This window comes from Hakea prostrata, chromosome 3 (genome assembly GCF_041222555.1).
Source record: "Hakea prostrata isolate BN-2017 chromosome 3, UWA_Hpros_2, whole genome shotgun sequence".
Classification (NCBI taxonomy): Eukaryota; Viridiplantae; Streptophyta; class Magnoliopsida; order Proteales; family Proteaceae; genus Hakea; species Hakea prostrata.
Window position 1 is genome coordinate 60,513,895 of NC_142602.1, and position 13,864 is coordinate 60,527,758.

General features: G+C 35.0%; 1 protein-coding gene across 1 annotated transcript; it reads right to left on the minus strand.

Moving 5' to 3' along the window:
* Nucleotides 1-5,737: 5,737 nt before the first annotated feature.
* Nucleotides 5,738-13,644, minus strand: LOC149022650 (uncharacterized). Its single transcript, XM_089147671.1, has 5 exons — nt 13,549-13,644; nt 7,268-8,008; nt 6,993-7,175; nt 6,653-6,775; nt 5,738-5,842 (listed from the first exon to the last, which is right to left on the minus strand). The coding sequence occupies exons 1-5, from the start codon at nt 13,642-13,644 to the stop codon at nt 5,738-5,740; spliced, it is 1,248 nt and encodes a 415-aa protein (XP_089003797.1).
* Nucleotides 13,645-13,864: the final 220 nt, after the last annotated feature.

The following is a 13,864-nucleotide window of genomic DNA, read 5'->3' on the forward strand; positions in this document are numbered from 1 at the left end:
GGATGAATCCACAGATTTCATTTCACAACCAAACATCTAATTTTATAAATTATAACTTCATAGATTTGAAATCTCTAGATATTTGAAATCTCCAAACTCATGTAACCAAACAGGCCCTTAGCAAGTTTCTCTGACACCTAAACTGGAGACTTTTAAATATTAACTCCCCATTTTATCTTTGATAACTATATACAACTATAGTTCGGCTAGAGTGATTGGTGGTACAATTGTAAAGACCATTTTACCCTAGTGTGTAATGGGGTGAAAAGACCTTGATTTCCCTCTTCCTCCAATGACTTCTCTTTTCTTTTGTTTTTTTGTAAGGGTAGTTACATAATCTCACCCTTCCGCTATATAACAATGTAACGACATTCAATAACTAGCTGAACTTATATATTGAACGAAAGTTTGATGGACAGAACTTTCTTTTCTTAATAAAGAAAAATAAAAGGTAAGAGGTGTATTTTGGATGGTTTATAATGATATAGATATATTAATATCAAATCTTTTGACTGTACGCCACAACACTAGCTATCACGGCTTATCAATCTGTGTCAAAATATATTCATTGCTGAACACATTTATATCGGATGTATCTCACCCATTTGGACATCTGTACTTATTAAATTGTTGTGTTTGCAATCAACAAAAAAAGAAATGATATAAATATAGACCAATCGATCATGAGATTATATCTCAAACCCTAAAGACATTCTCCCCTTTTAGGGTAAAAGAAAATTTTATTTTATTTCTTAAGTCATTAAAAATTAGTACATATATGCATAAAAGTAAAACACATAATCAAGCTTAATTAGGTGGGCCCATCCACATAACCATTGTTTTAGACAAAATAATAAAGAAATGATTTAGATTCAAATCTCCATATTTTGAATTGATTTGGTTCTTCTCCTCTGAGAATCTGAGATCAACATCCAGAGAGTGCTAGAAAATGGTTTCAATTCAAACTTGAAAGTCAATAAGGGTTGTTGAGAATTGGGTATTCATTTTGAAAATCCAAGCACATCAGCCACAAAAAAATAATCTTTCTTCTATTTTTTTACTGTTTTTCATGTGGGCTAAAAGGTTCCACTATTATGTTCTGATTCTCAATTTCTGTTCCCATTACTTAAACCAAGTGATTCAAATTTAAAGTAACGAAGAACATGGGAGGTTGATAGTGATACCCTAAAAATGTTTAAATTATTGAATTAAAAGATTGTTCATCTCTCCATAATTATTGGTTCTTTGTCATGGAAGAAAATGACTTTCCTAGTGTTAGGTATTAAAAAGAATCCTCATGGAAGGTGAAGACAAACATTAACCGCTCCTCAATTCCTTTTCCCATGTTCAAAAGACTTGTCTTTCTCTGTTCATGCTCACCACAAGTTTGGATTCTTATCTTTTAGATGGAAAAAAAGGTTCTTCTCCACATGGATTTGGTCTGTCTAAGTTATTTTTTTTAACATGATGAGATAAGGATTACATCATATTAGAATAATAAGATTTTAAAAAGAAAAGAGTGTTCATTACTGAAAAATTAAAAAAAAAAACAAAGAGGGTATGGATTAAAAGATAAGAAAAAGATCATTGCATTTGTTATGCTCTGATCCGAATTTTTGTATCCAATTTTAAAAATAGACACATGTTTTAACGATATGAAATGATCCAATTCCAATGGGTTGAGCTGTTTATCTGATTGGAGTTTATATATATGTGATGCGTCCAAAATCTGCTCAGCCCTTAGATTACTTGAGAATGACCTGCAAAACAATCGTCAGATATGGCCCAACGTGGGGGTCGGGAGTCCACCTCCGATGGCTAAGTCAGTTAATGAATTGATCACAAAGGCTTTGATTAATTGTAAAGCTAAAGTATAAATACGAATATAGGGAATACGATTTAGATACCTTCTTGTACGTAGGTTATGACTTATATAGATTTTACCTTCTAATCATGTCCGTTGGACTCGTTCGTGCCTTCTTCTGATGGCCATCATATCTTAACGATTAGTCCCATTAGTGGGGTGATGGAACCCTTGATCACACGATCAGATGCTGCAGGTGTTGTAATTATCCAAGTCTGCACGATCATCCGTTGCCAATAACCGTCACATGACGGGTTATCCGTCCCGAGAATCTGAGACTCGTGCTTGCCTGCTGATCGTGTAAGGTTTCTTCCTTAGCACGCTATCTTCGAACCCGGCTCGCCCGAACTTAAACCGGTCGGTTCGTCCCCGATCGGAGTCGAGGGTTGAACCAAAGACGGATCCGGTTCAACGATATTTTTCCCGTATCAATATGTATCTCATGTTCGCCTACCATATCATTTAGATATTTGCGATTTTTAGTTAAGGTTTTGGATGAGATTTCTTGTAAGTTGTAATACTGTTATTGGCTGTTGGTTGTGAAATCTCATTCTTTACTTTTTCTACATAGTGAAAAGCTCTTTGTCTTCATCTGTGGATGTAACATACTGTATTGATGTGTGAACCATGTTAAATCTCTATGTACTTTCATATTTTTTTTCTTTTTTGATTCGCTATTTTGTGGTGTTTATTTTAACAACATTAGAGTGTAATCAATAGCTAATAATTCAATCACCATATTCTCTCGAATATTAAGAGTCCATTTGTTCGTTAGTGAGACAGGTCATAGAGTAATGCCTTGCTAAGTAATCATTCAAGAGATGTGCATTTTTCATGTGGTTTAAAAATGCAACTTGCATATTATTATCTATTTCATTTTTTCTATATAAAAAAAAGGAGATAAAGAGCATGATCCAATCACACAAAACATGCTTTTCTTACACCTTCACACAATGGTATGGAAAATAACCATTAGAAACCTTTTTTTTTTTTTTTTTTTTTTGGGGGGGGGGGGGGGGGGACAGAGGCTTTGCCATTTTTATGGTTACTAACCATGCCACAATAATCTATGCACTCTTAATTATGTCATAGTGCTTGAACAATGTCAGCCCGATTATGGATGATATCATGTACCTCAATACCAAGTTTATTGAATATGTAATCCATCATATTTTTAGGAAAAGCAATAGTTGTGTTGATTCTTTAGTTCGGAGGGCTTTATCTCTTTCAAGCGAGATAGCTTGGCCTACTTCCACTCCTTGGCTCAAGGACCTTGTCAATCTGGATGCCTAGGTTGTAACTCGTGCGTGTTTCTCTTTCTGAATGATTTTGTTATTTACCCAAAAAAAAAAAAAAGAAGGCACGGACGGTATGAGAAGAGAAATTGTCCGAAAATTAGGGTTTTTTTTTGAGGATTCAAAAATGAGGTTGGAGGGGGGGAACCAACTTCAAGGTGATTGGCTCAGTTGACAAAGATCAACACCTCATAATATAAAGTTAAGAGTTTGAATCTCCTTAGGGTTGAATCAAATGAAATGACTTTCCCCTAAAATACATAAAGTTATCCCGTTGAAGATTAGTTGAGATGCGCATAAGCTGGCCAGAAAAACGACAGTTTAAAAAAAATAAAATAAATGTATTGCCCAGTATACCCACTTGATGTATGAGACACTACAATTATAAAATGGATTTGATCCTTACCTCCTTTTTTTATTAAAAAATAAAAAATAAAAAATTCATGAAATAAAGAAAGTTATCACCATACATAGTTCTATGCTAGTGTTGGACTTTTGGATTATAATCGATTGGAATTTTCACTTGGAAGTTGGAACTCTATAGATAACAGGTTTAGTAGGTAATTTAATAACTTCAGTTGTGTATAAAAAATTATCAAATCCCTATATAGTGAAATGATAGTTGAGATTAAGAGTAACAAAGGTACTGGATAATAGACCAAAGAGACCAGGCTTTTAAAGGTTTTAAAACATATTAATAGTGAAATAGGAAATCAGCTGTGACAAAAAGAAAAGAAAAGAGAGCAAACAGTAAGGTTTAAATGTGCTACAGTTAAAAACTTCCATCTACTGTTTATAATCTGTACATCTCTTCCAAGTGAGTGGTGCTGGTGCACCAAAATGATGATTGCATCATTGACTATGCTCACGGGATATTGAGTTTGATCCACTTATACCTTAGATAGTGCCTAGAGAGTGTATATATAACCACATATATATAGCTAGCAATGATAAACAAGGAGAAAGTATAGAAGATGGAAACATTGAAGTGGTTAGTTGGTCACAAGTCACATATGAAAATGGACATCAATGGGCACATAAGACACATAAGCATGTTACAAATTAACTAAACCTCCCAACCATAACCCATTAAAGTGCTTTTGTTAGTTGGGTCTCCAAAGTCCTGAAAAGGTATTGAAAGTTCCAATGTTGTCCAAAAGGTTAAGGACATCCATATTCAATGGCTTCATTGACTTGGAAGAGCAAAGTTCTTGTGAAGGAATAGTGATAAGACCTAACAATTTGGACTTTAGAGAGCTTTTGGTACAAAATGCTTTTCTTAAATGTAGTTGAACATAGGTGGAGGGAATCCTTGAGATGTTTTAATCACTTCATTATCATCTATAAAACTCACCTTCAATTTCAAGCTTTGATTTAATTATCGAAGTGATTGATGTACTTCTGGTATAGTTGTCGTAGCTTTCTATGTAGAGACAGTAAGATTAAGAAGGTCTTAATTTCAAAGCTCTCTCCACGCTTCCTCCCTCCATCTTCTCATTCCTTGGGTCTACGGACTCCAAGTCCTTGTGACTGATTGGATGAAGACGAAAAAATAACATCACTGTTCGTCTAGTCAATGTGGTTTTTGCATCTAGACACGGTTTTACTTGCCTCTTCTCATTCCCTGGGCCTACGAACTCAAGTCCTTGTGGCTGATTTGATGAAGACGAAAAAAGAACATCACTGTTCGACTAGTCAATGTGGTTTTTGCATCTAGACACGGTTTTACTTGCCTCTTCTCATTCCCTGGGCCTACGAACTCCAAGTCCTTGTGACTGATTTGATGAAGACGAAAAAAGAACATCATTGTTCGACTAGTCAAATGTGGTTTTTGCATCTAGACACGGTTTTACTTGCCTCTTCTCATTCCCTGGGCCTACGAACTCCAAGTCCTTGTGACTGATTTGATGAAGACGAAAAAAGAACATCATTGTTCGACTAGTCAAATGTGGTTTTTGCATCTAGACACGGTTTTACTTGCCTCGACGACGTGATGTATGAGGCATAAGAATGCTTCTTACTAAAAGATTGCTTCTTCGTGAAACACCTAGTGACTGTAGATTCGGTTCTACGTTTAGTCTCTGTAATGCGCGGGTAACTGTATATAGTATAACTTTTCTCATACAGAGACCTTCATGGTGGCAGGAGCCTTCTGCACTGGGCATTCTCCAAGTATTTCTTACCATGAATCCAATATCTACATTTGACAAGCCCATCATGCATACAGATCCATTGGGTTTGGTTGCACTACGGCCCATGGGCCTTGGCCCAGTTTGAAGCATGGAATCCCTACTCTAAACCTAACATGTAGCATTAGGATTGTTAGAATAGATGCTGATCATGAGAATGGGAAGAAGTTTCAGAAAAATGTTTCATGGAAATAAGAATAAGTATCTACAAAACTAAATTGTACTTCCTTAATATATAAAATCTGAATTGTCATTAACATGAAGGAATAACAATGATCCACCCCATCATTTTATTTTAATGGGAAGGAGCATTCATCAGCTCCACTAAGATGAGGGGGACCTTGCAAAATTGTAGCCACACGATCTCACCGTGAAGACAACCATCTTTTTCATATCCAAGATTGGATTGGAAAGTTGCATTTGAAGGAGTTCACACCACTGATATGAGCAAATATATCTGAATGCTCAACCATTTCCTCTCCTTTCACTCCCACCTATAAACAGAAATTCCAAAATAGAAACTAATGAAAACAGGAATCAGCAAAACTATCAAACTCAAAAGGATCTGTTTGTTTGCTCAAGTGTTTTTGTCTTTAAATACATTAAAATTAAACAATTATGATCATTTTTAAAAGTAAAAACAGGCGTCAATGACTTTTGCAGAGTTCTTATGTTTATAATGTCAAATTCAATGAATATCCCCCTAAACTCTTTCTCTTGAACTTAGCTCACCACCCAACTTTTGTTTTGAGAAATAAATGCAACAAATAATAGTCGATGTGTACTTGTGTCTAAATTATTTCTTGAAGCAGAAACTTTTATAAATCTAATATGTTTTAAAAATCACTTAAAAATTATATTTTAATCAATCAATAATTGATTTTTTTTTTGAGTTTCTCGAAGCAAGAGCACCAGGAACTATTTTTCTGGTATGTTATCAAATAGGTCCTCAGTGACTAGGTTTTGGACTTCTTTTTCTAGGCATGCAATTTGTAGCTATAATTTTCAGTTTGACCAAAAAAAAAAATTAGTAACTATATAGATACAATAGGTTTTCTAAAGTTCTTTCTTTTCTATCAATCTTAGGTTATGTTTGAATGCAAGAAAGAGAAAAAAAAAAGAAAATTTTAAAAGTGAGATACACACAAACTCAATCATTACATTATAATGCTTTTTATCTCATCTTAACATCCATATTTAGAGGTTTACTATAGAACTCTATTGTTATGTTATCATTGATTCATTATGGTTATTGTAGAAAAAAAATGTATCTAATGATCGTAGAGGGAAGGAACATATCTTACTTCTTCATCATCTTCATCTTCGTGATTGCTGCTTGGCCTTGCAGTCTCACCAAAATCATCATTCTTTGCAAATCTTCCTCTAACTCGAGGACGGCTATCCGCTAGTGTCTTCCGGCAAGCATACTGTAGATTCCCTTATCAGTATAAGTGTAAAGAAGATGTATACTTCGGTATTTAGTTGTTAGCTTCATGAACACTGATAATATGATCATTTGATTAAAAAGACTAGATCTTCATTAAAATTATTCAACCCACACTAGTCACTTCTGCATGGAATATGAATGTGTGTGTGTGAATAAAGAGAAAGAAAGGAAGAGGGAGAGAGAGAAAGACACAGAACCTTGATTTTCTTACTGAAGTTCCTCTCATTTCTCTTCTTCATGTATCTGTGAATCTTTTCCTTCCTTTCTTCAACAGATAATTTTCCAACTTTGTAAGTGGATTCTTCCAAGGTGGAAATATCTGATGTTAGAGCAGAAGTCCCACCACCATTGACTAGTTGAGAGTTATCATTATGAAGGACCTTTTGATAAAAGGGAGGTTAAAAAATTAAAATTTCTTTATAGAAGAATGAATGCAAAGTCACCAGCAGATAATTCTTTGGCTTTGATGTACCTGTATGTCTCCAGAGTTGTAAACCTGTTGCAATGGGTCAGAACCATAAACTCCACAATTATCACCTTGAAAGTCCAGATCTTGTTGATGCAAATCTGAGCCTAAAAGGATGCTTCCAGCAAAAACCCCAGATGCATCACCTGGAATTCTTGTGTTCAAATTCCCAGGCAAGAAAGGTCCTAAAGTTGGATCAAGGAAAGTACATGAAGGAGAAACTGGGTCTAAACGGACATAAGAAGGTAATGGAGACAAGCAATCATCTTCAAAAACAGATGGTAATGGAGTTCCTTTAAGAGAGACAACTGGGTCACAGAAAGATGAGAACCCATTACCAACATCTGTTAACGGAATTTGACATTGCAGTGAAGAGAGATCCTGCTGTGTAAGCAGTGGAGGAACATTTGAAAATGTCGATTGTGGAGAAAAATCTATGGAGGCTGAAATGTCATTATCATTCTCATCTTGAGTACTACAATCGAAGATAATGGAAAGATTATTGTTGGCGTTGTTAGGGGTTAAGGTACTATTACTGTTGGTGTTACTGGTGTTGGTATTGGTTTTTCCTCTATCAGAAGGGAAAGAAGAGAAGGAAGAGAAGGAGAGACTAGTAGTGTAAGAGTTCTCCTCATAGCAACAGTTTGAGCAGGAAGAGACCTCAGAATTTTGAAGTGTCTCGGGAAATAATTCTTGATCACAAAGTTCAAATAATTGATCAGTGCTTATAGGGCTTGCAATATCCTTCTGAAAACACATTTAAAATAGAAGAATCAGGCCTTTATTGGACTACTCTTTAAGAATCACTAAAGCTTCATGATCACATTCAAACTTTTAACAAAACAATCATGGAACCAAGAGAACAAGAATATTAGAATGTTTTCTTTTGAATGATTTCACTTAAAGCACTGCCCTTTTATTTCACTCAGTTTTCAAGAATCTAAGATTTCTCATGAATCAAGAATAGACAATCAAAAGTAGATTAGATTTGGTCATCAGTTCGGTCAAGGTGGTATAAAAAATATTTTTGAGAAAAGCTTGATACAAGCTAGGTTCCAAAAACAAAAGTTTCCACCCTCCCCCTTTTTACAAACCTAAAGATTCATGACTCACTGGGTTTTTGTTATAACTCGAAACTCAGCTAAGCCCGAGACCTAAGACCAACTTCCGCCGGACCTTAGCCCTGCCGGCCGGCCAGGCCAAGCTTGGCTTTGGGACTAGTGGGCCAAACTTGCTTTCTATATTCTCAATAAACATGTAGGGGTTAAAGTCCCTTGGTATCTAGAAAGATCACACTTGGAAGGAATAACAAAGACTAGCGAACAACTTTAACTACTTTACTTAAAAGGTAGCAAAAAAGAAATTTCATGTAGACATCCTAACTTACGCGGCAACAAGCTTAAAAGGCTAAAAATCTTTTAAGTAGAATGGTCTGATTCGTTTATTTTTTGTGACAGATACATTCTATTTAGGCAAAATGCTTGTCCAACACATCATGTGAGGTTTAAAGAAAGTTAGGAACTCTATTAGAAACACTAAACAATGCAATAGCAAAGAAATGGTGGAATGCTATATGTTTGTTCTTGTTTAAGAAAAATTTCAATCTTTACAAACAACACGTGCAATGCTTTGAAAATCTTTGATGATTCAATTTAATAAGAATTATCATAATTGGAAACTTGAAAGAGAGGTCACAAAAGCCATATATTCTATAAGAATCAAATTGGATTACACGAATGCTTGCTTCCATCCTGAGTTGTGTGAATGAACTTTGATCATAATCAAAGATAAATTCAAAATAATCATTACTAGTGCAGTGATAGTGCCCTTTGAGAATGACAAACTGATTAATTCCTACGGGAACAAACTCTAGTGAGTAGCTAGACTTGATGGAGACTCAATTTCCAATATAACAGTATGATTTCAGGGAATAGTTTTATTAGTTTCATGCACAAAACTCATCCTTAAAAGCTGGTATTTTTAAGAAGAGAGTACCTAAATGCCTACAAGTTCCATATCAAACTACTCATATCTGATTGATCTGATTGAAGATTCTTACTTCCATGCATGTAAAACCCAATAAGTTCAGGTTCACTAGACTTGAATTTTCATTATATAAACAAAATTTATTAGAAAATTTTGTGAAATGGGCACAAATGAGCGATTGCAAGATACCAGAAACAGCTGTTCTTCTACATTATAATCCTTTTGGAATATTGCCTCAGATGAATTGAAAAAAACAAAAAGGAAAGGAGGAAACTCTATTATCTGTTGTTCTAATAAGCCTATGACTTAGCTCTCAATGCATCATTGGCATTTGAATTACAGAGAAAAATGCTAGTTTATTTAGCTTTACAAGAAATGTTTTTGAAAACTATAGATATTCCAAACGTATTAAAAAAGGAAAAAGAAGAGAAATTCATACAAAACATGCAAACTGTATTTGTCTGAAAGCCAAGGAGTTGTTTGGTGTTGAACATGCAAACCTCCAACCCAAAGAGAGAAAGATGGGTTTGAAAATTAAACCAGAAGAAAAATAGAAACAAATACAGCATGAAAGCTTTTAGTATTGTTCTTATGTTCTTAGAAGGAAAAATCAAAACAAAACAAAATAAAAAGAAGAAATCAGAGTTACAAGCAAGAAAGAGAGTTGAGAAGTTGGAAGTTTACGATGGGAAGCTGTTGTTCTGGTGGATGGATCATATCCTGTAACATCGTCCTGATCGTCTTCTTCTTCTTCTGTCGATGTTTACCTGAACAAAAGATTAATCACAAAACTCCAAACTCTCGAAAATTCCTATAAAAAACTAGTTCAAGAACAGGGATTTGCTTCTCAAGTTCTATATTTGTTCATATAAGCTCTAACTAGAGCGAACTCTCCAAATCCCTGGCTCAAACCAAAACCAAAGATAAAAAAGACAACACTTATCAGACAAAGAAAGACAAGGATCAACAAGAGAATGAAGCAAGAAGAAGAAGAATGGTGTTTTATTCTTTTTTAGTTTTTTTTTTGGTTTTTTTTTTCTTTTTTTTTTCAAATAGTTTTTTGAGACGTTAGCGAAGATAATGGATAGGTTTGGTTGTTTTATATAGGATTTTGACTTAACGTAGTTCGCCGTCAGCCTGTAACTCATAAGGTGATTCCGATCTTAACGCGGAACCTCTGAGTTAGGGTCTTTCCATTTTCTAGCCAGCTTGGATTCAACTATAAGTAGTCACGGGTATTTTGACAAGTGTAGTATTGCTTGACGTGGCATGCTGACTTGTCATTCTAACAAACTTTTGTCCACAAGAAAATGTATTGACCAAGCCCTTGACGAAACTGACTCGTTTTCACACCCATTTCCTCTCACTCTTAGGATTATGTGAATTCCTCAAAATAGCCCTTTGAGACACAAAATTCGGATTTTCTTGTCCGCAGATTTTTATGGGGTCCACCATTTCCCTCTAGATGAAGGTTACATGTCCATCAGTTTGATCCAAAGGTTGATGTAAGATTTAAAAGATATAATATTTTTTTATTTTAATTTAATCTGAACCTTTGGATGTGAGTGATGGACATGTGTCATTCATATAAAAAAAATTGACCTGATAAAATTCCTCTTGTCCCGACCTCCTATAAAAACACATGATCTAATACTCTCTTATTGGGCCCAAATGGACCTCTTTAAGAAAAATAGGCCCAAGCCCATGAAATATTCCACCATGGCAAATTTGCCAGAATTAGCCTTTTGAGAGTGCTTCAAATTCCATCTTCTCCCTATGAAATAGAAATTCATATCTGTGTCATACTCCTACTTAACTTCCACCACCCTCAGATGGTGCTGATGTAAGGACTGCACAACCAAGTGGGGATTGTTTGTCCTAATCTTTTCGAAGGATAGGTAGCTACTAGGTTACATAGTTCCCGTGGATCTTGTTAGGCTGGTGTGTCTTACGTGGTGGTGTCTGTGGTGCTTAGCATTGGATAAAGACTGTCTGAATTTTATTAAATCTCAGTCGCACAAAAGATCGTGTTCAGATTATACCAACTAAAGTGAAATAAACCGGTTTTTCCTTCATTGGAACCGAATCATTCTTTTCTGCGGCTAAGATTTAATAGAATTCACATGGTGTCCATCTAATGTTAAACACCACAAGCACCTCCATGATAGACGTACCAGCCTTGCAAGATCCAATTCCTACACCATTGTAGGGATATTGAAAGAACTCACAAGTTCATCCGACACCAATGCAATTTTATCATTCCACAGGGGCAAGTCAGTTATTCTGTCTATGTAGTCACCATGTAAGGTTTGGTTGGCAAACCACTTTTTCCCCAACTTCTATCACTTAAGAAAAATCTTATTAACTTCTTCATACTAATTATAGCAATTATGGTTATAGTAAAGAATCCAAATTAACCAATTTGTGTCTGTACCAGAGACAACTAAGTGGATGAATATCATTTTTACCATAAATTTTCATTGGGGGTACGTTGGTAATTATCCACTTGTCGTGTCTCGAGCACAAGCACGTGCCACAGAGTATGACTAAGGGAGCATTGAATCTATAACATCTTCATTAAGAGGTGCCGGTCATTATTGACTGAGCACAACCTTCAATAGTACCATTCCTCCTCCTTTACTATTATATGAAAAACATCATCCACACACAACCTCGCTCAATCTTGCACAATGTGTTGAATCAAGTTGAGTAAACTCTGAGTTGAATCGATCGGTTCGATTCGATTTTAAGAAAACGATGGTGATTGAATAATCAATAATTCAATATCTTTGGTTGGATTTATTTTGTTATCTAGCTTTTATGTATATGCCTCAAATCACATATGTTTAGACATGTATATCACTAAATGTCATATGTGTTACTATCAAAGTATTACATGTTGTGAAGACTTAACCTTAGATAGCAAACCTTTTAATGCTTTAGAGAATCATTAAATGGGACATGTCCTATATGTGTGCACGGTTTAAAGAACAAGTTGAACAAAAAGCAAGAAAAGAAAAAGGAGATAAGAGTAGAACAAAACTAAATGTTCAAGAGCCCCACAACTATGTCTCCATCCAAATTGCTTTCATAGGAATGCCATACTCCATGACCAAACTTTTTTTTTCCAGGTCCCCCTCCCCTTTTCCACATACCTATAGGTTAGGTCATTGAGTAGTTCTCCGACATTGATTGCCAATAACTTTCGTATCTATTCAAGAATTCTCGCTTTCAATCCCCTAAATTGTGTCCGTGCTAAATCCTGGTTTGATATTGTTCTTATGCTATCGATAAAGCTCTTCATGGATCCACTTACATTATTTGAAGTCTTGCTTGCCTAATTTTGGTTAAAGTTTTCACCTACAAGCTTTTTCTAACATACTTGCATTGTTCGGCAGAGGACCGATGGCATCGTCTTGTCTTAGAAAAATTCGGCCATGAAAAAAATTCGCGATTTTTATCTTTTTCTTGAAAAGAAAAAAGAAATCATCTTACTTTGAACGGAACGAATATATTCTGCTACATTGGTGTGACTAAAGATTTAAACTTATTCCAAGGAGTAAGGGAACCAAAGAAGTGATGCACTTTTTAAGTGAACCTCACAACACATTTGGGGGCATTATACTAATTTGAAGAGTTTGGAATCAGAGTTTGATTAAATGTGGTTTAAAGTAGAGTTTGAAAGTCATAAAGAAACCAACTGGCTTAACCAAAACCAATGTTTCTGTAAATTTATTTTTAGTAGTGTAGTATAACATTGTCGATTGCCTGATTTTAGCCAATAGTTTATACTTCTAATTATACATCGTTGATGGAAGATGAAAAGCTACTTTTGCAAACTATTTGTTCCAAAACCTTTTCCAAAGGAAGAGGCAAAGCTGGAAGATGGAGATGAGTTGCAGGTGTTTGCTCTTCTCTCATCTTTGTAAATTATTTGAAGTCAAAATTTTACTTAAAAACGTTTAAATATCAGAGACACAGGTTTTTAGTGCTTCAAGAATCTTGTTGCAATGTGACACAAAAAAGTGGCTAGTTTGTCTTATTATTGGCACATAAAAACAAACTGAATTACTGGATTTTCACTTGCAGGTAACCATTGCTGGTTGTTGTCAACGGTGGTGATCGTGCCACATAATCAAAATAAAATTGAACGATTGAGAATCAAATGGCAGGGATTTATTTGGAAATATTATTTTTTATTTTTATATTTTAAGAATTTAAAGATTACTAATTTACAAAATGAAGGAAACATATTGAAATAACACTTATAGAGATTGAAAGGGATAATGATGGCTAATTACCTGTATATAGACGTTCTCACTTGCCCTTTCTTTCTCGCTCAATATCCTACCTTTGCCTTCACTAAAATTACGAGGCATCCTGCGAGCTCCTTCCATCATATGATTCAAACAAACCGACCATAGGTAACCTTTTCTGCAAGAAAAGACCGCCAACTTAATCTCAAAAAGTCAATTGGGCAAAGGGAGCCATCTCAATCCAAGTCGTGGGGATTTGAGCAGGTGAAATGAAATAGGGATTTGAGAGTGGGGGTAAATGAGGGGTCTGATTTTGTAAATTAGTAATCTTTAAACCTTTAAAATGTAAAAATAAAATATA

Bases quoted from the DNA above. Each gene is read 5' to 3' on its own strand.
- LOC149022650 (XM_089147671.1), bottom strand. From the start codon at position 13,644: ATGGAAGGAGCTCGCAGGATGCCTCGTAATTTTAGTGAAGGCAAAGGT. The intron at 7,176-7,267 runs GTACATCAAAGC...TTTTATCAAAAG, and splicing joins ACAACTCTGGAGACATACAG to GTCCTTCATAATGATAACTC. The intron at 5,843-6,652 runs GTAAGATATGTT...TTCTGTTTATAG, and splicing joins AAGATGAAGATGATGAAGAA to GTGGGAGTGAAAGGAGAGGA.